Here is a 26,500-nt window from a genome sequence, read left to right as displayed (position 1 = left end):
AACAGCAGTTTACTGAGTCCTCTTTTCTAGGTCGAGATAAACAGTGTGATTGTTGATCAGGAACTGGGCGGATTTTCTAGCTTGTGAAACCTGAAGCCAGCATAAAGTATTACATTGTATAATTCTCTCTCTGCAGTATTTTCTGTAGCCGCCATCATTCTGTGCTGTAAGGCCGACCCCAAAATGTCTTCCAACGGAGACCTCAGCGACCTGGGTAGCTCTGACAGCTTCTGGGAGGTACACATGCACACACACACACACAGACAGACAGACAGACAGACACACTGGCACACAAGCATACTGGTACAGACAGACAAACACACGCAGGTGCACACACACACACACGCAGGCACACACACACACACACACTGCTGAAGTGAGATTTCTGGATGAGAGTCTGAGAACAAAATCCTGGAGAGAAAACATCCTTTGAAGAGATGTTTAGTTACATTACACATTCTGAAGACTCTACAGTTGAATAAAGTCAAAACAGTTTAATTCTATTTAGTTTATTTTGTATAGCCCAAAATCACAAATACAACATTTGTCTCAGAGGGCTTTACAATCTGTACACATGACATCCCTATTCCAGGACCTCACATTGGATCAGGAAAAACTCCCCCATGAACTCATGGATATCACCATGAAACTTCATCACTTCATTACTGACATTAAAAGGAGGATTTATTGTATTACAACTTTTATTAAGAGTTATGTTTAATTGTCTAAATGAGGCATTATGTAATGGAAACTTTTGGTAAATTTATTAGAAATCTAAAGAAGCAAACAGACAAAGTACTAAAATGTTTTCTTTTCACTAGTCTAAAAGAAGAGCATTATATGTTTTTCCCTGTTGTGTCTCGCTTTATAGAGACTCATGAGTTTGTGTAATGGCCTAGTAGCACATAACATTTTGCCTCATTAATTCATTTGCCAGCTCACACACCGATGGCAGCGAGCTTCAGGACTTTGCTAACAGCTGTTTAGTGTTTTGACCAAAGACACTTGACATGTGGGCAAGAGGAGCTGAGGGAGGGATTAGTGAGCGTGTGAGCGTTCTGCTGCATGTGCTGAGCCACAGCGTTAAAGTCAACAAACACGAGTTACTTAAACAGATTAATATGCAATTAAATAAAACTCTTAAATATGTATTATAATGATTTGGAAACTAGAGAATCCTTGACTGGCATTTTTGATAAGGGGCAGGAGCAGCCGCAGGTGGTGTTTAGATAGAAACACAAGCACGCGCGCGCACACACACATATAATGAGTCCCTGCTGACTGATGCCGGATTCAAAGCGCTTCATGTGGAAACACTTCATGCCTTCAACCGCCTGTCCTCTCTCACTCTTTTCATTTCGTCTCTATTTTAGTCTCCTGCACATCATCACTCGTCTACCATACATCCTGCTTCACTCATTTTAGTACAACATGGAAGTGACAAACCAACTGATGTACAGTATAACCGTTGAGAAGGATTTTAGTGTTGTTACTCTTTCCTCCCTCAGTGTGTTTTAACGTATCTGTTGTTTTGGTTCCGCTGCAGCCGGGAAACTACAAAAGGACGGTGAAGCGGATCGACGACGGCCATCGGCTGTGTAACGAGATGGTCAGCTGCTTCCAGGAGAGAGCGAAGATAGAGAAGAGCTACGCTCTGCAGTTGAGTGACTGGGCCAAGAGGTGGAGGGGCGTCGTGGAGAAAGGTGAGCGGGAGATAACTCTCTGCAAGTTAATTCATCTCACTGCAACAAATGGATTTCATCACGAGAAATGTTTTCATGTAGCTAAAGAAATTCAAAAGAAGTCCATTCTTCATGTGTTAGAGCTGAATTCTCCTTTCCTGAATGCCAGGGGGAGTCTCCTCGGGTTCTATATAAGTCTATGCTTCATGTGTTGAAGCTGCATTCTCTCTCCTGACTGCCATGAGGTGACTCCTCTGGTTGTATAGAAGTCTATGCTTCACGTGTTAAAGCTGCATCCTCGTTTCTGACCACCAGGGGGCGACTCCTCTAGTTGTATAATCTATGCTTCATGTGTTAAAGCTGCATTCTCGCTCCTGACCACCAGGCAACGACGACTCTGGTTGTATAGAAGTTTAGATAAAATGACTCCTCTCTCGATTTATTCCCTCAGTAAACATGAATCGGCGCTAATTGTAGCTTGAATCTTGGATCAAAATGAATCTGAGTTGGATCACGATCTCGCCTTTGGGTCGAGAACATACACCACCAAACTAATCAGCGAAGCCGGTCGGCCCGTGAACGTGTCACCTCTCACATCCCGTTACCCCTCAGGCCCGCAGTACGGGACGCTGGAGAAAGCCTGGCACGCCTTCATGCAGGCGGCCGACCAGCTCAGCGAGATGCACCTGGAGCTGCGTGAGAGGCTGGCGGGTGAGGACAGCGAGAATGTGCGCGACTGGCAGAAGGCCGCCTTCCACAAGCAGATGATGGGCGGCTTCAGGGAGACCAAGGACGCAGACGATGGCTTCCGCAAAGCACAGAAGCCCTGGGTTCGCAAGCTGAAGGAGGTGAGTCACAGTCGGGGGTATACCGCTTCGTTCAGAGTCAGAGTTCACCAGTGATGTACGCTAGCCTGGAGCTACACTACTGTCTGCATTTGAAGCACGATGTATATCACTGACTGTACCTTAGTTTTTTATTTTAATGTCACCATAAATGTGTCTGAAGGGGGAGAGTCTGGCTACTGTGCGGCCTATTTTCAACCGGAACCAAATATAATTCATTCTAAATGTTACTTCATAGTTATTTGATTCATATAAACTTCTGTCATTAGTTTTAATAACGCATTAAAAGCTGTTCATCGTTGGTGTGAGGAAGTTAAACGGGATGATGTTTAAGGCTGGACAAAGTTAACATTAACTGATTAATCACATGATTTTTCTGTGATTACTGCGATTAATGGCATTATGCGCCAAATTCAATAATGAAATAAAAACTAGTGTATTGCATGCTGTTATTTTGAAATGTTATCAGGACAATATAACAATAAAAAGTTAATAAAGTTAATCAATTGCTGGTCTTTAACATACATCTTTAAGGTAAGCAACAAACTCAACATGGACAAAAGAATGAAACTTAAAAGTCTGCTTTAACTCTGCTGGTATTCTGGTCTAAAATCAAGGCAGAATATCGCCATTTCAAACATCCTATCTTTGTGAAGCGGGACTTAAGATAAACAGTAGACCGGACATAAAGGTTTAAGTTAAGCAGTAGACTGGACATAAAGGTTTAAGTTACGCAGTAGACCGGCTATAAAGTTCACACGTTGAGTGTCTCCCATCACCCTGACCTGGCTCCTTGCAAAGAAACCAGCTCAGGGCTCCCACGAATTCAGCGTAGTGGTGAGTTGTATATTTATTAGTGCTGTCTAGCGATTAAAGTATTTAATTGCGATTAATCGCATTTATGTCATAGTTAACTCGCGATTAATCGCCTTTTTTTTTTTTAATTTTAATTTTTTTTTTAACATAAAAAAGTGGATTGGCTTGCTTTATGCAAATGATATTGAAAAACAACTGCCAAACAGGGCATTATAGGGAATTATAAAGTGCACATTTTAGTTAGTTTGTGCTATTGTGTACAAGGGTTTACAAAATAAAGTTATGAAGTGCACATTTCAGGGAGGGAGAGAGAGACAGAGGGCGAGAGAGAGAGAGAGAGGTGGGGACAGAGAGGGAGAGACGGAGAGGGAGAGAGAGAGACTTTTGACTTTTACAAAACCTTTATTTGACGTAATTTTACAACCATTTTCAACATCATGTTCTTTTCTTGACTTTCTTTTTAAAATTTCTATCTACTAGTCAGTCAAAGTTTTTTCCTTCATGCAAAACCTAAAGTAATCTGTTAAAACAAGTGCAACACTTTCATTATTATCATTGACGATTACATCGTCGTCCACATCAGGGTCATGAAGCCTGGTCTCTCCTGCTGCAGTGTGTTGTCCAAGCTGAAGGTCCTCAACGCCCGGCGCCGCTCCATGATCCACTAGGACGTCCCCTCAGCAGGCGGCTCGGCTATGTGTAGCCCGCCCTCTTCTCCTCTGCTGGTCTTTGCAGCATCTTGCCCTACTCCGTTCACCTCTCGGTTTACCGGGATGCTGTCGCTCCGCCGATGAGACCTCGCGATTCTTTTCCTATTGTCGCTCTCCTCCACCAACACGTCCACTATCCTCACCACCAGCTTCTTGATTCTGTATCTCTCCAGCTTGATGAAGCCTTCGCTGCCTTGTTTTCTCATGAAGAGCCGAGCAGATTCACACAACCCCTCTTTATCGGAGAAGTGGTCCTCCAGCCTCACTTTCCTCATGTTCTTTGTATCTCTGAGGAACTTCTGAATCCTCTCCAGACTGTATGTCCTCCTGCCCTCCCGACTTCTAAACTCTGACTCAGAGGATAAAGCTTCATCATCCTCCTCCTCACTGGACTCCTCAGTCTCATTTTCAGCCTTCCCGGAGCCTCCTGCTCCCTTCTTGGCCTGCAAGCTCCCATCGTCCTCCCTGCACTTCCTCTTTAGCTGACGGATTTTACACTCCTCCTCCTCTTCGTCCATGTCTGCCTTGCACCCTGCTAAACCCTCCGTCCTCAACCTCTTCCTCCTCTTCCTGCCCAACTACCACCTGCCTCTCACTGACCTCCCCCGGTCCGCTAGCAGTCACCTTCTTGCTTTTCTCTCCTCTCGCCTCCAGCAGGTGGGCATTGACCACCTGCTGGACACCGCTCCCCTGTTGTCCCACGTCCTCCTGCTGGACATCTACGACCCCCTCTTGTCTCTCCACCACCCCCTCCAGACTCACCCTCTGGACCCCACGTGTCCCCTCCTGTCTTCCCTGATTGTCCTGTGTGTCTCTGTCCTGTGTCCTTTCTCCGTAACCCTGGGCTCCACCACTATCGACTTCACCACCAGTGGCAGCTCCACCACACACACACACACACACACACACACACACACACACAGACACACACACACACACACACACATACAGAGAGATTTAGAAAACCTTTATTTTACTTAAAACAAAACAAACATCCTAGTTTGACAAAACAAACAAATCAACAATCAAACAAATAACACAAAGAAAACCTGAAATAAAAATGTTGTTGTGCTCTTTCACACACGTTCACTTCATTCACTCCATGTCATTGTCCCGTCCACCGTGTGGAGGTCTATGAGTCTGCGCTCTGTCTCGTTAAACGCGGCCCCGAGGCCCCGTCCAGCTTCAGCATTAATTCTGATCCGGAGAAAAAGGATCTGTAGAGTCAGGAGCCTCCTCTCCTCCTCCTCCGTACTCCTGTGGCATCTTCACCTCGTCCTCCTTCGGTCTCTTTGTCCCTCCGCTCCGGATCCTCCTGCTCTGCTGGATGGACTCCAGCCCGAGCCCAGAAGAGAGGTGATTCTGGAGGGGTGCAGCGTGGTCAGACCCGGTGCTGCTCTGAATGTTCAAACAGCTCCATAGCCCAGCGTTCATATCTGTGGAATCTTTAACGTTAGTCATACTCATCATTCACTGTCCATGTTTCGTTTCCGTCCATCTCTTTAATCATTTTCTTTATTTTGAGGACTTCCACCATTGTGACGCTTTTGGTCTTCTTGGTCAGATGTGTCCTTAAAACGTCGATGATCTTCTCCTGATCAGAGAAATGTTCTGTTAACCTCTGTTTCCATCCATACTTTTTTAACCTCCGTAAGAAGTCTTTTATTCTCCTCACGCTGTACTCATCAGTGCTCTTACGGCCGCCCGGCCTGACGGCCTCTGACTGGCTGTCAGCAGCAGAGGCCTCCTCCCTGCTGGACTCGCCCTATGCTGTTGCTCGGCTTCCCCAACTTGTGCTCGCTGTCACTTCTTTGGCCTGTGGGTTTCCCATACTCCTTGTCTTCCTCTCCAGCTGAGGGGCCTTCATCACCTCCTCATTGATGTGTACCTCACTGCCCGTCACCTCGACTGCCTCCACCACTTTTACACCTCACACTTTTTTTCCACTATTTTCTGTATCTCATCTGTCTCCACCTGTCCCCCTGTACACACCTGGTTGTCCTCCAGACTTTGTGTGCTCCCCTGAGCCCCCGCTGTCTCCTCTTCTTCCAACTGCTGAACTACGCCTTCCCTCGCTTCTTCCACTTCATAAACCCCTTTTTCCCCCTCTGTGTCCACTTGCTGTACTATCTCTGCTGCTTCTTCCTCCATCTCCTGCAGCCCACATGTCTCCTCCTGCAGCCCACATGTCTCCTCCTGCAGCCCACCTGTCTCCTCCTGCAGCCCACCTGTCTCCTCCTGCAGCCCACCTGTCTCCTCCTGCAGCCCACCTGTCTCCTCCTGCAGCCCACTTGTCCCCTGTTGCCTCTCTTGGACGTCCTGCTTGTCCCCTCTGCCATCAGTGTCTTTCTGATTTGACTTTTCCTTGGTGCCGTCCTGCTCAGCAGACTTGTTTTGAGGACATGCCTTGCTCTGGTGTCCCTCTCTACCACAACTAAAACATTTCATGCTATCAGATGTTGCAAACAAAACATAATCAAACCCCTACTCTCTCAGTTTAAACACAGGGTTCAGCTCTTCATTCCTGTTGTTGAGGATCATGAAGAGCGAAAGTTACGAAGGTAACTACGGTTCTATTTCATCTTTACTGACCGCCAGAGGCAGTTTTTCACACTGGATACGTTCCATCTTGCGCTTGAGCAGGTCGAGTATTTATAACAGAGTCACGTGTGACCTTGGATGACCCTAAGCCGGGTATAACTTCCGGTGTCATCCTGAGATCAGTCCTGCGGAATCTTCTCGCGAACCACGAGATTCCGAGTGACCAAGAACTCTGGCGGTCATCCAGAATTCATAGAACCGTAGTTACCTTCGTAACTTTCGTTTGATTTCATCCTTACTGACCGCCAGAGGCAGTGTTTCACACTGGATGACTCATATCAACAAAGTCACGAGGAAAGTCAAGGGACCCACCTCGTCAGACTCAGACAGAGGGATCTTGCCGAAGGACCCAGATGGTGAGGGGTGGCAACGTTCACCCTGTAGTACCTGTTGAATGTGCTTGGTGATGCCCATGAGGCTGTAGCACATATATCCTCTACGGGCACACCCCTCAGGGTTGCCCATGACGTGGAGACACTTCTGGTGGAATGGCCCCTTACTCCAGGTGGCAAGACACGGCTGTTTGCTTTGTAAGCCTGTGCGATGGCCTCCACTATCCAATGGGACAAGCGCTGTTTGGAAAGGGCATAGCCTTTCCTAGGTCCTCCATAGCAGACAAAAAGCTGCTCCGACCGCCGCATGCCTGCTGTGGCCCTGACATAGGCTCTGAGGGCCCGCACCGGGCACAGTAGCCTCGACCTCTCCTCAGGCACTGGGGGGTCAAATTGTGCCAGCTGGATAGGCTGGTTTAGGTACGAGCGTGTCAGTACCTTCGGAAGAAATGCTGCATTAGGCCATAGTGTAACACCCGAGCCATCTGAGTTCCACCTCAGACAGGATTCGCTCACCGACAGGGCGTGTAGCTCGCCTACTCGCTTTGCCGAAGTAATGGCAAGGAGATAGACTGTCTTTACCGAGAGCCATCGCAACTCTGCGTCTGTCAAGGGCTCAAAGGGAGGAGAGCACAGGGTGTCCAGTACCAAGGACAAGTCCCATGAGAGAGCCCTCGGGGTGTTCGGGGGTCGCAGTCGCTGAGCCCCCCTCAAGAAGAGAGACACTAGCTTGTGGCTCCCTAAGGTGTCATTGTCAACCTTTGCATGCTGCCACGAAATAGCAGCTACATAGACCTTCAGGGTAGAGGGAGACCGGCCTCTCTCGAAGAGGGACTGCAGAAATTCCAGTATGGTTGACACGGGGCATTGTACTGGGTCCTTGTTGTGAACCCTACACCAGTCGGAAAACAGCCTCCATCTGCACTCGTAATGTAGACGAGTAGATGGCGCCCTGGCATCGAGGATCGTCCTCCTAACTGGTTCTGTGCAGCCGCTCAGCAGCTGGTCGGGCACTGCAATGGCCATGCCCATAGTTGAAGGCGGCTGGGGTCGGGATGCAAATCTGACCCCCGAGCTGCGATAGGAGATCCCTTCTGTCGGGGAGGCGCCACGGCGCCCCGCAGCAGAGTCTGTGTAGCAGAGGAAACCAAGTCCTGCCGGGCCAAAAGGGAGCTACCAGCACCAGCTTGTGGCCCTGCTGAAGAACCCTGAGGAGCGTTGGCCATATCAGGAGAAATGGGGGGAAAGCGTAAAGGAGGCCCTCTGGCCACGTGTGAGCCAAGGCATCCTGACCTAAGGGACTGGTCTCCTCCATCAAGGAGAACCAGTGGGGACAGTGGGTCGATATCTCTGAGGCAAAGATATCTACCTCTGCTCTGCTGAAGAGCCCCCAGATGCTGTGCACCACCTCTGGATGAAGCCGCCACTTCCCCGGTGGGGGCTTGTGACGGGAGAGAAAATCTGCGACCTGATTCCGTTCTCCTGGTAAATACATTGCCCGGAGGCTGGTCAGGCGAGGGGCTGCCCAAGTCATGAGGGTATGGGAGACCCGGAGCAGTCTTGCCGACCTGGTGCCTCCCTGATGGTTTATGTGGAAAACAGTTGAGGTGTTGTCCGACTGAACAAGTAGCTGTCTTCCTCTCTGGTGTGGCAGGAAATGTCTGAGCGCCAGGTGCACCGCACGTAGCTCCAGGATGTTGATAGCTGTCAGATATGCTCTCTCCCTCCACGGGGATAGAGCAAGGAGGCACTGCTATGACACCCCTAGTGTTCTGTTCCTGTGGCGCCTGGAGTCTAAGTAGAAACTGTTCAACCACCTCTGCAAGGGGCGCAGCGACAGCAGGCCCAAGGGAATGACAGCTGAGACTGCTGTCAATTTTCCCAATAGGCGAAGAAAAAGGATGTAGGGCAACCGCCTGCCCCGTCGGAAGCGGGGAAGGCTGCGGAGGATGTCGACCACTCGCTGGGGCGATGGACAGACTCTCATAGTGGCCGCATCCAGAGCTAGACCGATGAAGGTTATGCTCTGAGAAGGGGTCAAAGAGCTCTTCTCCATGTTTACCCTGAGGCCCCACAGACCACATGAGAGAGAAGGCGCGCTGTGTCCTGTGCAGCTTGAACCCGTGATGGCGCACAAATCAGCCAATCGTCCAGATAGGGCAGTATATGCCCCGCGATTGCAGGGGGAGAAGGGCAGCGGCGACACACCTCGTGAACACTCGTAGGGAAAGTCCGAATGGAAGAACCCTGAACTGAAAATGACGGCCTTGGAAGGCAAAACGAAGGAACCATCTGTGATGAGGCACAATGGGGACATGAAAATAGGCGTCCTTCAAGTCGACAGACGTGAACCAGTCTCCCGCAGAGATGGCACGAAGGACGTCTCCTGTGCTCAGCATGTGAAATGGTAAAACCTTTAGGAACTTGTTTAAGCCCCTCAGATCTAGGACTGGGCGCAGTCCGCCATTCCTCTTCACAAGGAAGTAGGTTGAGTAGAACCCGCCGGGCTGCGACCGGGGGTCCACTACCTCTATTGCACCTTTGGTTAGGAGCACGGCTAACTCCTGGCTCAGGGCTATGGATTTTGCCGGGTCGGTGATGGTGGTCACCTTGACCCAGCTGAAGGTTGGGGGCCGGCGTCGGAATTGAAGCTTGTACCCCTGGGTTAGGGTGGAAACCACCCAGGGGTCTGGAGCGTGAGCTGCCCAGTAGCTGACGTGCTGCTGGGAGAAATAACCGACGGCCGACCCGGGAACCTCAGTCCCTAGCCCCCCCCCCCCCGCCCCTGGAGGCTCTGGGGGGGCGGTGGCTGTTACCTCCCCTATTCGGCGCTCTCTGGGGGGGCACACTGGTAGAGTCGCGTTGGACGCGGACCGGCCTCCCAGTGGGGCGCTGAGGCCGCTGGTGGCTGCTAGGGAAAGCAGGGGGCTGCCGATCGCCCCACGGGGGGGCGACATGGGCCCCCGGGGTCTGCAGGGTGCAGGCGTGTCCCTGCGAAGGCCAGAAAACTGCTGCCTGGTCTGAACAGCCTGCACAGTTCGCTGCAGAGAGGCTGAGCCGAAAAGCTCTCCAGGTTCGACCGGCAAGCATAAGATGCGAGAGGGAATTGCAATACGGCCCATGCGTGCTCCGGTGTTGTAAGCCTGGGAGAGCAGGTCGTCGGTGAGCCGACATTGGACTCAAGGACACCTGGCGTCCGGCCTCACGTTCTCCTCCGGGGAGACTATGAGGGACGCAATAGTGGGCTCAACCGGGGCATGCGCTCAAGGCCACACACTGCCGCCTGATGCATGGACGCCGAGATTCGGCCCTCTGACGAAAGCCGGGAGTGTGCCCTAGGGTCCCTCCAACACGTGTGTAGCTCCCTCAGAGGGAGGAACAGAAAAGGTGGCAGGGGCACGAACGCACCTGAAGAACGCACTAGTAGGTGCGGGTTCTGGCTGCTGTACTTCCAGTTGCAGGCGTGCCAGTGCCATGCGCATGACCGACCCCATGGAGTCGTCAACTGGCCCCTCCGAATGGGTCTGAGCTGAGGAATGGGAACCGGGCCTGGAAGAATGGGAAGGCCGTCCGCCACTGTACTCTGTGAAGAAATTGGCAGACGCATCCAGTGAGACGATGCCGGGGCTGGAGCCGCTGCCTCAGTGTCCCCTGTGCTAGGATGAAGGGTCAGGAGAAGAGACTTCACCTGAGCTAGCTCGGCCACCAGCTGATCCACTTTAGAAGCCAACCTGCTGGGTCTAGCTCTCTTGTGGGCAGTTGCCCCTGCGGCCCTCGAGAGCCGGCGTTTGCCTTTGCTGGATCCGCTTGCCCTGATGGGGGGAGGTCATCCTCGCCCATCAGGCGTTCTACCTTGGCCAATCTGGCGGCCCTTACTGCGTACGGCATGATGCCGCAGGTCATGCACGAGTCCTCTGAGAGACCCTCCCTCAGGTGCTCTAAGCCGAGACAGGAGGGGCAGAGGTCATAGCTGTCTTCAGGCTCGAGGGGAGCCATACAGGTCCCACAGCCAGCGAGGTTGAACATGACCGCTAACCGATGCTCCACTAGTAGCTACAGCGAGAGCATTCAAGCTAGTGGGAGATCGGTCCTGTGGCAGCAGGTCAGGCACAGTCTGTCTAGGAGAGGGGAGCGAGAGCACTCTCTTCACTAGTCCAGTCACTGCATCTCTTGGTTTCCTACTCGTAAGCTACAGCGAGAGCACTGAGCTAGTGGGGAAACAGATCGCCTGGCAACAGGTCTGGCGCAGTCTGTCTAGGAGAGGGGAGCGAGAGCACTCTCTTCACTAGTCCAGTCGCTGCGTCTCTTAGTTTCCTACCAGTAAGCTACAACGAGAGCACTGAGCTAGTGGGGAAACAGATCGTTTGGCGACAGCCGGGCACAGGCTGACTAGGCATAGCGAACGCTCTCTTCACTAGCGCTAGTCTAGTAGCTGCCAGAGTCTAGCGTGGTCTCGGCAGCGTATTGCTGGGACACTACGCCTACCTCTAACAGCCATACTACTTACTAACGCCTACTCCCTGAAGGCTGGCCGCGACGGCGTCGCGAGCTAGCCACGCAGCTAGCGGTGCGTGCTCCCGTTAGCACTCCGCCTAATTAGCAGAACGCTCCGTAGAGCGCTCCGCCAATCGTGCAAACCGCTGCTGTAATTAACAATGTTAGTCGATCTCACCCGATGTTTCACCGGTGTTGTTGAGGCGACAATCTTCGATGTCCGGCTTGATCCGGACGCTGGGGCGCCGTTTCCTCCCGAGAGGGGCAGCTTGTCGCAGCCTTTGGAGGGCGAGAGACCCGTGACTCCGACCGATGGTAACACGGCTACAGCGACGAGCTCTTTAACACAAATTTAGCTTTAGCTCGTGAAAAACGTAGTAATCGTTAGCCTGCTTAGCGAGAAGATGAAAAAGGACTGATCTCAGGATGACACCGGAAGTTATACCCGGTTTGGGGTCATCCGAGGTCACACGTTATAAATACTCGACCTGCGCAAGCGCAAGATGGAACATATCCAGTGTGAAACACTGCCTCTGGCGGTCAGTAAGGATGAAATAGAACTGCCTCCTATGAGACACTACGTGCTTCAGGAGTGGAGACTTGCACCCTGAAGACAGTTTCTTTACTGGAGAGACAACTCTCCCATGTCTGGACAGCTCTCCCGTTATCATGTCACCTTTCATAATTGGTGGGACGTTTGACACTACGACCCTCACTGCCGGTGTGCTGAGAGGAAAGACGGGTACGTGAGTGTCAAACACCATGATCCCCTCCTCCACCCCCGTGTTAACTTTTTGTATGCTCTCCAAAAAGATGACCACAGCTTTGTTCACCCTCGCCGCGGACTTCACGCTGCTGTAGCCCACCAGCTTCCCCACTGCCAGGCTGCAGTCCTCTACAGAGCACGGGAAGCACGGCGCTATCTTCACGCTACCTGGTTAGCTTGTGTAGCTGCTCCATGCTAGCACCGCACGCCGAGCAGCACGCGCCGCCCGACTGCACACAAACACAAACCAAGACCCGACAACCCGCTAAAACTACACAAAATAACCCAGTAAACCCTCCACAACACAACACACTCTCATACACGACATTACTCAGTGAACAAAACAAAGACTGAGAAAAGAAACGATAGTGTCGCTCTCAATCCCCCTCCGTGCCCTCAGCACTCCTTCCACACACACACAGAGAGAGAGAGAGAGAGAGAGAGAGAGAGAGAGAGAGAGAGAGAGAGAGAGAGAGAGAGAGAGAGAGAGAGAGAGAGAGAGAGAGAGATGGTATGAAGATAACCCAGTCTATAGAGAGACTTTCAATTTGTTTTATTATTATTATTTTTGTTATCTGTATGAGTGTTAAATTTCTATGTTTTGCAATGTTCAAATTGTGGAGAAAGAGAGACAGAGACAGAGCCATAGCAGTCAGGCTTCATAGGTCCTGTCGTTGGATGCGATGTGTATTATATCAGCTAGATTCTCGTCCTCCACAATGTTAACAGGCTACACGCAATAGCATCCATTTCGCTTTGGCTGCAGTAAGCTTGTTCTTCGTTGTGGTGTCTATGTATTTCTGTCCAAAGGCATCCATTCGTTTCTGGCTATGACGAGGGTGCGCAGCATTAGCATCAGCTGTGTGCTTGGCCATCCAGTGGTATTTCAGACGATGATAGTTCAGTTCACAATGACAAATTGCTCATACCACTACGGTCTTGTCAAGGAAACCATGTCTTATCATTCATTTTGCCATATCGCGCTCACCATTCATTCATTTCAAACTGTAACGTTAGCCTAGCTAGCTTCCAAGCCCAAACAGCGTGCCTATTGTTTTGCGTCCGGTTGAGCTGCATCCGGCGTAGAAAAAAAAAAGAAAAAAGAAAAGGCGAAAAAAGAAAATTGGTTTCCGTTATCGCCATTAATTACACGCCAAAACCGGTCCGTAGCGCAAAAAAGGTTGGCGGCCGCTGGTGTAAAGGGTTAAAGTTCACCCCACATCCTGTGCTGTCAAGGTGGAGGCTAGCAAGAAGAGCTACCATCAGGCCCGGAAGGAGGAGTGGACAATGATTACCAGGGAAACGCACGCCAAGGCCGACCCGACGAAGTCTCAGGAGGAAGTCCGCAAATTCACAACCCGTGCAGAACGCTGCAACGAGGAGGCCGAGAAAGTATGCACGCACGCACACACACGTAGCTCCACTTGCACTAGTCTGGGTGTGTCAGTTAGTCCAGAAAAACATACCTGTGTGTTTGAGTTATGAAACATGACCGGGCTCGTCTCCCAGCGTAGTGGAGACACTGAGATGAGTGTGTACGTGTTTTACACACTAACAGAATTTACATCACTTTAAGTGAACCCTTTATTTAGAGTATTTGCTCCTCTTTACTTTCATGCGTTGCAAAAAAATTGTGTTACAATGAGATGCAAAAAGCCAATCAGCTGTATGTGCCTACAGATAATAATATGAAGCCCCACAAAGGGGTTTGATGTTCCAATGTTTGTGGGACTTCCACAAGAAGTATACAGCAGAACTAGTGGTTATTTCAATGGTGGAAATAGTAACTGTTTTTCCAGAAATAAGCTACGGAGATAAGCCGCGACTCAAATTAACCACAAAGTCGAGCGAGTAAACTCGCACGAAAAGTAAACTTTTGGTGTGAACATAGCATCTGAACTCAGGAGTTGATGCTCAGTTAGTTTGTGCTATTGTGTAAGTTTAGTTACTACGACCTCACCCTTTAAAACAAAGTCATAACATATAATTAAATATACAATAGATAGATATAATATATAGATATATTTTCAGCGACAGGAAATTCAAAGTGCTTGACATAAAACTGCAAAGGCAAATCGAGACAGAATGCAAAAGAAACGCCAAAAGGTGACGTCACAACAACCACCCGTTGGTATGTAAAGGTTTATGTTTCGAGTTCGACAATTTTGCTTCCGCTGCGATGTTGTTTTCAGCCAATAAATACCCAACCCGACCTAAAGCATCCACTGCTTTATGGTCTGTTTGACTCTAAAGGACCATCATATACTAAAAAAACTATTATTATTATTATTATTATTACTATTATTTATTGATTTACAATCAATCAAGAGAAAAGTAGAGTCATTTATATAGACTTCTATACAACCACATGAGTCACCTCTTGGTGGTCAGGAGAGAGAATGCAGCTTTAACACATGAAGTATAGACTTCTTTACAACCAGAGGAGTCGCCCCCTTGGTGGTTAGGAGAGAAAATGTAGCTTTAACACATGAGGCATCAGCTTAACTAATCACTATTCAGAACTGGAAGCTCCCTCCTGGTTCCAGGTCAAAGAAATCTCCTTAGATTTTTGGAACATATCTGGGCTTATTTATTGGCTTTATTTAAATGTTCAGATGTCGTAGACAACACGGTTCCTCGCCCTTTTAGGAGCATCGCCTCACTGTAATGCACCAGGGAGCAACTTTGGGTTCACTGACATGCTCAAGGTCACTTTAATCATGCAGACAGTTGGAGCTAAGGATCAAACCACCAACCTCGGATGCACACAAGTTCACACTAGAAAAGAAATTTGGCCTCATGTGTCAGAGACCAAATCTGCAAGCAGTTTTGGGTGTTCTTACACTAAATGTACATTGATAATGTGTGTTTGCACGTTTGTGTGTGGCAGGTGAAACAGCGCTACACGAAGGCCCTGGAGGAGCTGAACCGCTGTAACCCCCGGTACATGGAGGACATGGAGCAGGTGTTTGACCTGACCCAGGAGGCTGAGCGCAAGAGATTGCGCTTCTTCAAAGACGTCCTGCTGGACATCCACACACACCTCGACCTGTCCTCCAAAGACGGGTCGGACACACACACCCCCTTACCCCCCCCCCCCCACACACACACACACACACACACACGTAAACCTCCTATTTAGCAACAAGATACAGCAAAGTAATGTATCAAGACATTAGTGATCTGCATCACAACGTAAAGTAAACAGGCCATGAAACCATAATCAGACTTGTATTTTTTTGGATTTATTCCTGTTATGCTGCTCACAGTGACCGACATTAAAAGCTGCGTTAGCTTGCGTGTTGCATTCAAGCTCTAAAAAATTATTAGTGTTGGGCAAAGGGAAATTATAATGTGATTTGTTCAAATATAATCTATAGGACACTCACTCACTCATCCTGATAGAAATGGAGTGATTAGGTGACTCAGTGCAAAGTTATGCAGGACCGTTGAGGTTTAAGTGTGTTTGTCTGTGTACACAAGAGTTAATAGAAAACTCTGTGTTGTCCATTAACTATTGACCTTTCCTTCTATTGAAACAAGCCACTGTTACCATGGTAACCACATCAGGTAAAGATCATTGTCCAAATATTGAACAAAAACTTCATCTCCTAATTTTACTCTGTGAAGAGGTAGTGGTACGATTTGATAAAGGAAACCAAAAAAGTTCATTTAGAGATTATATTTGTTTGACTTTTTGTTTTGTTTATCAAACCAATTAATTCAGCAAAATGAACAATTCAAGCTTCTGGACAGACTCGGGTTCCTAATGAAATAATATATATAGTAAAATATTTCAACCAAAGCATTACATCATCGGATGTCTTTGAAAAGCCCCGCCGTCTTTAGAAACAGAACAAACGCGTCTTCAGTGCAGAATATCTCAGTCAAAATGACATGAATCATAAAAAAAAGTTGAATTCATTTTATAATTTGTTTAACAAAAACATCTTAAACTGATGTAAACAATGGGTACATCCCAAGTCTCTAAATAGTAATTTCCTCGCCCTTCAATTGAACCGGAAGTGGTTTTGTGTCACCATCTTGACGGCCGTCCCAAAGCTTTCATTCTGTTCCGAGAAGCGAGGAGGGTTCATGATTGAGGAGCCACAAGCGAGCTTCCAGGGAGGGTTTTAACACTCGACACGCCCCCTCAATGTTCATCTTTTATTTTGAGGACAATCTACATTAGTTAAAATATATGTTCATTGTAGGCCTGAACAACAAAACGACCACAAAGATTCAAGGATTTGATCTGTTTCCCTCAATAACATTTATTTGAATTTATGTAATTAAAATCAGAGAGCCGGAGAGAGGAAACACTTTTTACAACATGTATGGTTATTTTATAAGGATGTTATAATATATGTATAATGATAAATAAATAGGATGCATTCTGCTGGTAAAATGGATCCTTGGTGAAAACAAAAACCAAAAAAAACAGGACACTGAACACAACACAGTATAAAATTAGATGTGATTGACAGCTACTTTGTACAATAGGTTCATCAGCCTGCACCGGGATCTGGGTCAGACCATCCAAGCAGCCAATGACACTGAAGATCTGCGATGGTGGAGGAACACCCACGGACCGGCCATGAGCATGAACTGGCCTCAATTTGAGGTGTGTACACACACACTCACACTCTCACACACACTCACAGTCACACAATATTTTCCTTCAAAAATCTGGAGGGAAGCGAGGCGGCGGCTGCAGTATTATAGAGAGAGACTGAATATTAAACAGCTCTCAGTGAAAGCCTTCCTGTGCGACTGGGCTGTGAGTGGGGCCAGGAATGTCTACATGCAGGCACGTATCTCTCATGTAGTGGTAGAGATCTACAGATTTCTCCACAGACTTTTCCCCCAAATTAAAAATAGAAGTTCTTCCATCTCCTGAGAAGTTTTGTGAGTCCACCCCCAGTGACAATGACCTCACTGGTTATCAATTTACAATCAGGTATTTCCACTCTATGGTCCTCAATCGGTGTTTTGTCCTTCTTCCTTTCTCTCTGTGAGAAGATCCGCCGACTCAATTGTCAAGCCACAAAAGAGAAGCAGTTGTCTGCCAAATTGAGAGGCGTGTGTGTGTGGGGGGGTGGGTGGGTGGGTGGGTTTGTGGGTGGTTGCGACCTAGATCCTCGAATTTCAAATCATACAAAAGAGGCGTCCTTTTGAAGATTTAGAATGTTTTCTAAATCTTCAAAAGGACGCTAATACTGTTTATAATGTTTTTGCTAATACTGTTTATAATGTTTTTCCTCCTTTTTTATTAAGTGTGGCTTCAGCCGCATGGGGTCATAGACCCCATGCTGCAAGCCAACTTTATGTTCTCCTGTGGGCTTATTATCATTCCAAGTTCACTTAACTTAAGTTGTTCTTCAAATCTTTATTAAACTTTTTATTAGTTGGAATGCTGCAAGCATAGTTGGAATGCTGCAAGCATTCCAACTATTGTTCTTCAAATCTTTATTAAACTGTTTCTTCTATTTCTTCCATCCGTATTTTGGACCGTAACTAGTCCTTCATATTTCCAGTTACAGAAAAAAGTTCAATTATTCAAATATTCAGCTACTTAAGGAGACGATGGCTATGGCTTTTCATATTTCTGACTTTTCAAATTTCCAAATTATTAAGCTTTTTATGATTTTTTTTATAATGGGACCCAATGGGGAAATCTTCAAATCATCTTCAACTTCAAACGTTTACAGTTTCTTCATACGATGAGCTTGAGACAATATTTAAAATTTCACATGTTGACAAAACCTTCAGCTATTAATCTACGCTTTTACATTTTTTATATTTTCTCAATTTTCAAAATTATTCAGCTTTTTATCAAAATAAAAATGAATGGTTTCCAATGAAGAACATCTTCAAATCCGCTTTCAACTCTTCAACTTCAAAAGGTAAAGGCTCTGTCATGCCTTCAGCTAGAGACACCATTCAACCTTTTAAAATGTTGACAAAATGTTTAACTATTACTGTATTACTCAGGTTTTTGATATCTCTTATAGTGTTTTAACTGTCTGCGTTTTCGTTTTATGTTTTTTCCGCACCTTTTCTGCCTTTTTATCATGATTGTGTGTTGGGCAGCTCACAGCGAGTGACGTAATCTGGCGACGCACCTGGCGATACAGATATTTTAAACTTGCTCTCTACTCCAAACCGTATACTCTTTGGGCATAATTTATAGCTCAAAACGTGGGAAATCTTCTGCCGTCAACTGCCGTCGATAGGAATCCAACAGTGTTGAAGTCCAACTGATTGTGAGAGCAAGTCCGTCCCCAGCAGCAGCCCTTTCGTCTGTGCATCTGCAGGCTGCAGGCACGTAAGCGCGCGAACGGCCGCGCTAACTTGTTGTTATGAACTTATTGTGTTTTAAGGTTTTAACCGTCGGCGTTTTCGTTTTATGGTTTTTCTGCACCTTTTCTGCCTTTATCATTAGTGTGAATTGTGCAGCTCAGAGCGGTGACGTCATACTCAGAGCGAGGGCACTTGGCGATACAGATATTTTCAACTTGCTCTCTACTCCAAACCGTTTACTCTTTGGGCATAATTTATAGCTCAAAACGTGGGAAATCTTGTCTTCTGCCGTAAACTGCCGTCGATGGGAATCCAACAGATTCACACGTGTTGAAGTCCGACTGAATGTGTGAGCAAGTCCGTCCCCAGCTGCAGCCCTTTAGTCTGTGCATCTGCAGGCTGCAGGCACGTAAACGGCCGCACACGCGAATGGGTGCGCACGTGCACGCGCGTGAACGGCAGCACACGTGAACGCCCACTAACGTGAAACGGCGTGTAAACGCTCGTGAACGGATGCGCCCGCGCATGAACGGCCGTGCGCACGCGTGAACAGACACGTTGACGTGTTATTATGGTCGCATGCACGTTCGTGTGTGTGCGCGCGTTTGTGCAGGTCACTTTGGTGACAGACCTCAGGATTAACAGCGTCACTGACATTCACATTCTGAGGTTCAACAGATGGTTTTGTAGACACTCTGCAACCCAATAATATCAGGTGTCTCACCAACTGCACCTGTGGATCAATGGTTTCAACTCTGTCTTTGAAGCAAAGGGTCAGTGGATCAAACCCCACCAATGGCTGAATTTAATTTCCAAAAAAACAACAACTTTTTTTTCTTCTTCTGTTGGACTGGACACCCTTGCGGGCCGGACCGTGTGTTTGACACCCCTGATTTAGATGATGCAGTTTTCCTTTCAACTTTTCCAATTATACATTTAAACGACAAGGATTTTCAACAGTTCAATTAAATGACTTTGAACTGTAACATTTTTCAGCAGGTATTTTGCCTTTTCTATATTTTCAGTAATTATTTGCTATTTGTTTATATATTCATTTATTCCACTATTTTCAGCTATATTCATATATTCAGCTATTTTCACATATATTCAGCTATTCTTTCATTTTCAAATATATTTAGCTATATTTAGCTAATTTAAGCTATATTCCACTATGTTCAGCTATATTCAGCTATTTCTTTCAAATATTTAAGCTATAAGCTTCAGCTTTTTGCATTCCAACGCATTTTCAGCAGGAAATGCTCTTTCTAGTTATTAGTTGGAATGCTGCAAGCATTCCAACTATTGTTCTTCAAATCTTAAACTTTTTATTAGTTGGAATGCTGCAAGCATTCCAACTATTGTTCTTCAAATCTTTATTAAACTGTTTCTTCTATTTCTTCCATCCGTATTTTGGACCGTAACTAGTCCTTCATATTTCCAGTTACAGAAAAAAGTTCAAATATTCAGCTACTTAAGGAGACGATGGCTATGACTTTTTATATTTCTGACTTTTCAAATTTCCAAATTATTAAGCTTTTTATGATTTTTTTTTATAATGGGACCCAATGGGGAAATCTTCAAATCATCTTCAACTTCAAACGTTTACAGTTTCTTCATACGTTGAGCTTGAGACAATATTTAAAATTTCACATGTTGACAAAACCTTTAGCTATTAATCTACGCTTTTACATTTTTCATATTTTCTCAATTTTCAAAATTATTCAGCTTTTTATTAAAAAAAAGAATGGTTTCCAATGAAGAACATCTTCAAATCCGCTTTCAACTCTTCAACTTCAAAAGGTAAAGGCTCTGTCATGCCTCCAGCTAGAGACACCATTCCACCTTTAAAATGTTGACAAAACGTTTAGCTGTTATTGTATTACCCCGCTTTTTTGATATCTCTTATAGTGTTTTAACTGTCTGCGTTTTAGTTTTATGTTTTTTCCGCACCTTTTCTGCCTTTCTCATTATTGTGTGTTGGGCAGCTCAGAGTGGTGACGTCATACTCAAGAGCGAGAGCGCTTGGCGAAACAGATATTTAGTTGGAATGCTGCAAGCATTCCAACTATTGTTCTTAAAATCTTTATTAAACTTATTATTATTATTATTATTATTAGTTGGAATGCTGCAAGCATTCCAACTATTGTTCTTCAAATCTTTATTAAACTGTTTCTTCTATTTCTTCCATCCGTATTTTGGACCGTAACTAGTCCTTCATATTTCCAGTTACAGAAAAAAGCTCAATTATTCAAATATTCAGTTACCTAAGGACACGATGGCTAAGACCTTTCATATTTCTGACTTTTCAAATCTTTGAATTATTAAGCTTTTTATGATTTTTTTTATAATGGGACCCAATGGGGAAATTTTCAAATCATCTTCAACTTCAAACGTTTACAGTTTCTTCATACGTTGAGCTTGAGACAATATTTAAAATTCCACATGTTGACAAAACCTTCAGCTATTAATCTACGCTTTTACATTTTTCATATTTTCTCAAATTTTAAAATTATTCAGCTTTTTATAAAAAAAATATGAATGGTTTCCAATGAAGAACATCTTCAAATCCGCTTTCAACTCTTCAACTTCAAAAGGTAAAGGCTCTGTCATGCCTCCAGCTAGAGACACCATTCCACCTTTAAAATGTTGACAAAACGTTTAGCTGTTATTGTATTACTCATCTTTTTGATATATCCTATATTGTTTTAACTGTCGGCGTTTTCGTTTTATAGTTTTTCCGCACCTTTTCTGCCTTTCTCATTATTGTGTGTTGGGCAGCTCAGAGCAGTGACGTAATACTCCAGAGCGAGGGCACTTGGCGATACACATATTTTAAACTTGCTCTCTACTCCAAACCGTATACTCTTTGGACATAATTTATAGCTCAAAACGTTGGAAATCTTGTCTTCTGCCGTAAACTGCGGTCGATAGGAATCCAACAGATAAGACGTGTTGAAGTCCGACTGAATGGGAGAGCAGGTCCGTCCCCAGCAGCAGCCCTTTGGTCTGTGCATCTGCAGGCAGCAGGAACGTAAACGGCCGCACACGCAAACGGGTGCGCACGTGCACGCGCGTGAACGGGTGCGCACATGAACGGCCGTGCACGCGCGTGAACGGCAGCACACTAACGTGAAATGGCCGCGCGTATAAACGGATGCGCCCGAGCCTTAACGGCCGCGCTAACTTGTTATTATGGTCGCGTGCACGTGTGTGTGTGTGTGTGTGTGTGTGTGTGTGTGTGTGTGTGTGTGTGTGTGTGCGCGCGCGCGTGTGTGTGCAGGTCACTTTGGTTAAAGACGTCAGGATTAACAGCGTCACTGACGTTCACGTTCTGAGGTTTAACAGATGGTTTTGTAGACACTCAATAATATCAGTTGTTCCACCAACTGCGCCTGTGGACCAGTGTTTAGCAACTCCGTCTTAGAAGCAAAGCGTCAGTGGTTCAAACCCCACCTATGGCAGACTTTAATTTTTCAAAAAAACTTTTTTTTTTCTTCTGTTGGACTGGACACTGTGGCGGGCCGGGTCGTATGTTTGACACCTCTGATTTAGATGATGCAGTTTTCCTTTCAACTTTTCCAATTATACATTTAAACGACAAGAATTTTCAAAAAAAATTTTTCAGAATTTTCATTTAATTTTCAAATATATTCAGTTTTTTTAAGCTTTATTCAACTATATTTCACTATGTTCAGCTATATTTAGCAATTTCTTTCAAATATTTCAGCTTTATGCTTCAGCTTTTTTGCATTCCAACGCATTTTCAGCAGGAAATGCTCTTTCTAGTTCTTCTTATAGTCAATCCACTGGAGCACCAATTAACAGAGTGAGAAGAAGCGACAGAAACTGTTAAAAAAATAAAACGTATTTTGTCTTTACTCCCACAATGTTCACTCTTCATACACCATTGTTGGATAGAAACGTTGGAAATCTTGTCTTCTGTCGTAAACTGCGGTCGATAGGAATCCAACGGACTCAGACGTGTTGAAATCCGACTAATTGTGAGAGCAAGTCCACCTCGCTCTGCCATCCGCCGCCATGTTAAATCTCCCTCCAAAACCATGTCTCCCCGAAGCTCGGACCTGATTTGTAAATCGCCCGTACAGACACATGTTTTATCGTACAGACTCGCCAGTCACAGTATCTGTTAATCGAGTCTTCCTAGTGCTCTATATGCGATATCGAAGCCATAGGAGCTTTTAAAGTATCTTTTTTGAGGGATTTTTGGATAGGTGTTCCCCAGCATTACCTCCATTGAAATCTGTTTAACTGAAGACCTTTGAAGTCAACACTATGGCAACCTTTCATCTAGCAACCCACAGGTGTTCTAATTAGGACAGTTTAACAGACACACAGACACTTACACACGCACACACAACACAAATGACTTCTGTCTCTCTCTATGTCTGTCTCACACACACAGACACATAAACAGACACACATACACACACACAAACAGACACACACACACACACAGATACACACACAAACAGACACAAAGACACACACCCACACACACACAGGAAAATGGCTGACTGTGTGTGCATGTCTAAGTGCGCGCGCATGTGTGTGTAATTACGGTCACGTGAACAAAGTGGAGAGACAGAGAAGTTAAATTGATTGCTAGCATGAAGTTAGCTTCGTGTTACACAATTATTACGGTGGTGTGCACGTTTACGTGTGTTTTATATTGTGTACTTGTCAACACTGTGATCATTAATAAGGTGGTATGATATTTCATATACGTTTGCGTGTGTTCAGGACGTTCAGTAGTTTATTTCCTTAAATCCACAGTCCAGTCTGCCTCTAATCAGTCTGCTGGCTCTCACTTGGTCACCATGACAACAAGAGCACACAGGTGCTTCATATCAGCCAATCAGTTTAACACACAAACCAACTCAAGTGTTTTGGAGGAGAGACGGGCGTAATAAACAAAAGCTATATGGTCTTACGAGGTTTTACGGTAGTAGTTGCTACACTTTCAAAATTTCTTACGAAATTTTCTAGTTTACTTATTATGATTTATTTCTTCAATGATTATGGTTAATTTCATGTTTTAAAACAAAAAAAAATTACCACACTAGCATTTTATTTATTTATTTATTTTTAAATATTTGCAGTCGTATTTAATCCAAACTAGCCACAGTGCTGTTGTTACTGCTGCACCTGAGGGTGCTGGTGCTTCTACCCGCAACTTCTTCTTGGTGCGGGGAGAGGTTGTTGCCGGCGCAGCTGTGTTGCAATGTCATGTCTGCACTGCACTGTGCAGGGTCAGTGTCGTGGGTCCATATATATATATATATATATATATATATATATATATATATATATATATATATATATATATTCACATTCCTTTACACACACAGGATGGTGAGAGTTTGACAGCTTGAGTAAAGGTGACGAAAGACTCTTGACAAACCTTCTGATTCTTTTCCTGGAGACTCATATTGTTAAATTCTCTCTGATGATTCATAAACGTGTTATTAAAGTCAACAGAATGCAGGAAACAAAGTTTCATGGGCAAGGTTTCAAATTGCGCACCAGTATTCTTTTAGTCCAACAAGAGATTCCTTCACACTGATATTTAATGAACGTGACAAAGTTACACTGATCATCTTCAGAGCTGAAAATGAGGTTATAGAAAGAGACAAGTCACTACTGAGGAGTCTCCTCTGGCTAATGCGACACGCAAACAGAAAGCCATTGTCACAACACACAAACACTCACACACTCAGATTCACACTCACACATCCCTCCTGTAGTCGTTTGAGCTGGTTACCAGTAACTGGATCCACCACCTCCTACTTCTGTCAGCACCCAATTATTCTGGCCAAAGTGTGTTTGTGCACAATGCACCAGTGATCGCTAGCTGGCCACAAAGACGAAAATTAACACATTTACCTGAAACATGTTTTATAACAACGAAGAACACATTAATACATTATAATTATATTACAACATTTTTAGATAAAGTTCATGCAGTGTAGTCTGTTTTTTTATTTTGTACTAATCAAACAACCACAGAGTTCAGTATATGTTTTCCGGCTCTTCTATTCCTATGACTGGGACAAGCTAAATATTTTGAATATTATTTTCTGCTGCACAGTCCGGTATTAGGAACGCCCTCTACATCATCTGTTAAGTCTGCTTCCATAAGCAAGTATGGAAATGGTCTCTCCAGACCCAGTGAGGCTGCAGCAGCAAAGCTCCTGAGAATATAATATTATATTGACATGTGGAAAAGGGAAAGAAAAAGTTGTTTCTTCTCCACAAAGTGAAGACGTCTTGCTGTAACTTGATCACGTCTTGCTGTAACTTGATCACATGCAGGAGTGGTCTCCGGAGGCGAGCCGCTCCATCAGCAGGAAGGAGCGAGGCGGACTCTCTGAGGACGGTGTGGTCACCCTCACCAACATAGTCTCTTCGGGCGGAGGCCACACCCCGCCGAGTCCCATCACCATGGACACCAGCAGGTAGGGGGACCCTCCACGTCCTGCTGTAGATATGTGTGTATGTATATATGTGTGAATATATTAAACAGTGTTAATTATTTGATCATGCGTAATTTAATGGTTTGATTCTGCAAACTGTCTTTTAACTTCGTATATATATATATATATATATATATTTGGAGGTTTTTTTTGCATTGAGAGGGTCTTATCTTTGCCACACACAGGCGCTGCACTTTAAATCTCTGCCAGACGGCGTAGTTCAGACCTTGGCGTCTTATGGCTCTCCCAGTCCGGCCCGAGTTAGGTCAATCAAAAATTAAAAATAAATAAGATACAATAAAATAATAATAAGATACACACCATAATGCAATACCATAACACTGCTTTTACTTTGAATTAGATTTATGCACGTGCACGCGCGCGCTTCAGTAGCCTCACCGACAGGCAGTGTTGACGACTTGCGGACTTAAGTGTGACGTGAAAGCACGTATTGTTATGTAGTTTCTGTTCTCAGCGAGCAGCGGGTGCGGCTGCTCGCCGCTCCGCCTCACAAAGTGCTCACAGGCGGTCAGTCTCACAGGAGCCTTGCGCTGCAGCCTCCGCGTCCAGATTGAACATAATTCGTACATGCGCAAAGCTCCTGACCCTGATCCATTATGGTTGAGCACTTTAAGCCAGTGTCACTTCTGGATCTTTACTCTTCTCTCAAAGAGGAAAACTTTCCACATATCAGAAGATGTTCAGTGTACTTGTTCAAGCCAACATAGACTGGACTTTTCTCACTGAGTAAAAAAAACTTAAACGGAACTGGAAAACATGAAAAGCACTTATTGTTTTTGTATAAAGTTAATCAATTGTCTGTCTTTAACATACATTTTTAAGGTAAGCAACAGACTGAATATGGACAAAAGGAGTGGCTTGTCCCTAACAGGGATTGTCAGGGATTATGGTGTGTTCACACCAAAAGCAGCATGACTAATCGCGGTGCCACAAAGGGGGCGTGGCTTGTCCCTAACAGGGATTGTCAGGGATTATGGTGTGTTCACACCAAAAGCAGCATGACTAATCGCGGTGCCACAAAGGGGGCGTGGCTTATGTCAGCCGCTTCTGAGCGATCTTTTACGTTTTAGACTATAGATGAAATAACCACTACTTGTTGTGGAAGTCACAAAAACGTCGGAACATCAAACTCCATCGTGTCTGGGTTCATGATATTAATCCATAGTCCCACAACAGCGTCGTGTCTCGGCTTAAGAACACAGAATAGATTTCAAAGTAAAGGTTTCAAAGCAGCGACACCTTTATTGACGACAATTTCTCAGTATTGAGCAACATGTTTCTATAACTGCATTCAGGTGCCATTGAAACGTGGGTTCTTGAGTAGATGTGGGCCTCTGTTTATTTGTGAATATGTGTGGCTGCCTGTCTCTCTCAGGGTGAAGGAGTATTCATCCGACTGGTCCGACGAGGAGAGTCCTAAGAAGGAGCTGAATGGT

At 45.7% G+C, this 26,500-nt stretch overlaps 1 protein-coding gene across 3 annotated transcripts in view; it reads left to right on the top strand.

Moving 5' to 3' along the window:
- Window positions 1-26,500, top strand: part of pacsin3 (protein kinase C and casein kinase substrate in neurons 3) — a 52,976-nt gene that overhangs the window by 17,076 nt on the left and 9,400 nt on the right. For all 3 annotated transcript variants that reach the window (XM_068578705.1, XM_068578714.1, XM_068578724.1), the window contains 8 exons: window positions 137-237; window positions 1,547-1,703; window positions 2,295-2,530; window positions 13,483-13,638; window positions 15,137-15,312; window positions 16,750-16,870; window positions 24,883-25,025; window positions 26,440-26,500. The exon at window positions 26,440-26,500 is cut by the window's right edge. In XM_068578705.1, coding sequence (XP_068434806.1) covers window positions 184-237; window positions 1,547-1,703; window positions 2,295-2,530; window positions 13,483-13,638; window positions 15,137-15,312; window positions 16,750-16,870; window positions 24,883-25,025; window positions 26,440-26,500 — 1,104 coding nt within the window. In that variant the 5' untranslated portion in view covers window positions 137-183. The remainder of the gene's footprint in view (window positions 1-136; window positions 238-1,546; window positions 1,704-2,294; window positions 2,531-13,482; window positions 13,639-15,136; window positions 15,313-16,749; window positions 16,871-24,882; window positions 25,026-26,439) is intronic.

This window comes from Clinocottus analis, unplaced genomic scaffold, assembly GCF_023055335.1.
Source record: "Clinocottus analis isolate CAN_PGR_092001 unplaced genomic scaffold, fCliAna1.0.p SCAF_1, whole genome shotgun sequence".
NCBI lineage: Eukaryota > Metazoa > Chordata > Actinopteri > Perciformes > Cottidae > Clinocottus > Clinocottus analis.
Note: the sequence above shows the minus strand (reverse complement) of the source record. Positions and strands in the feature narration are given on the sequence as shown.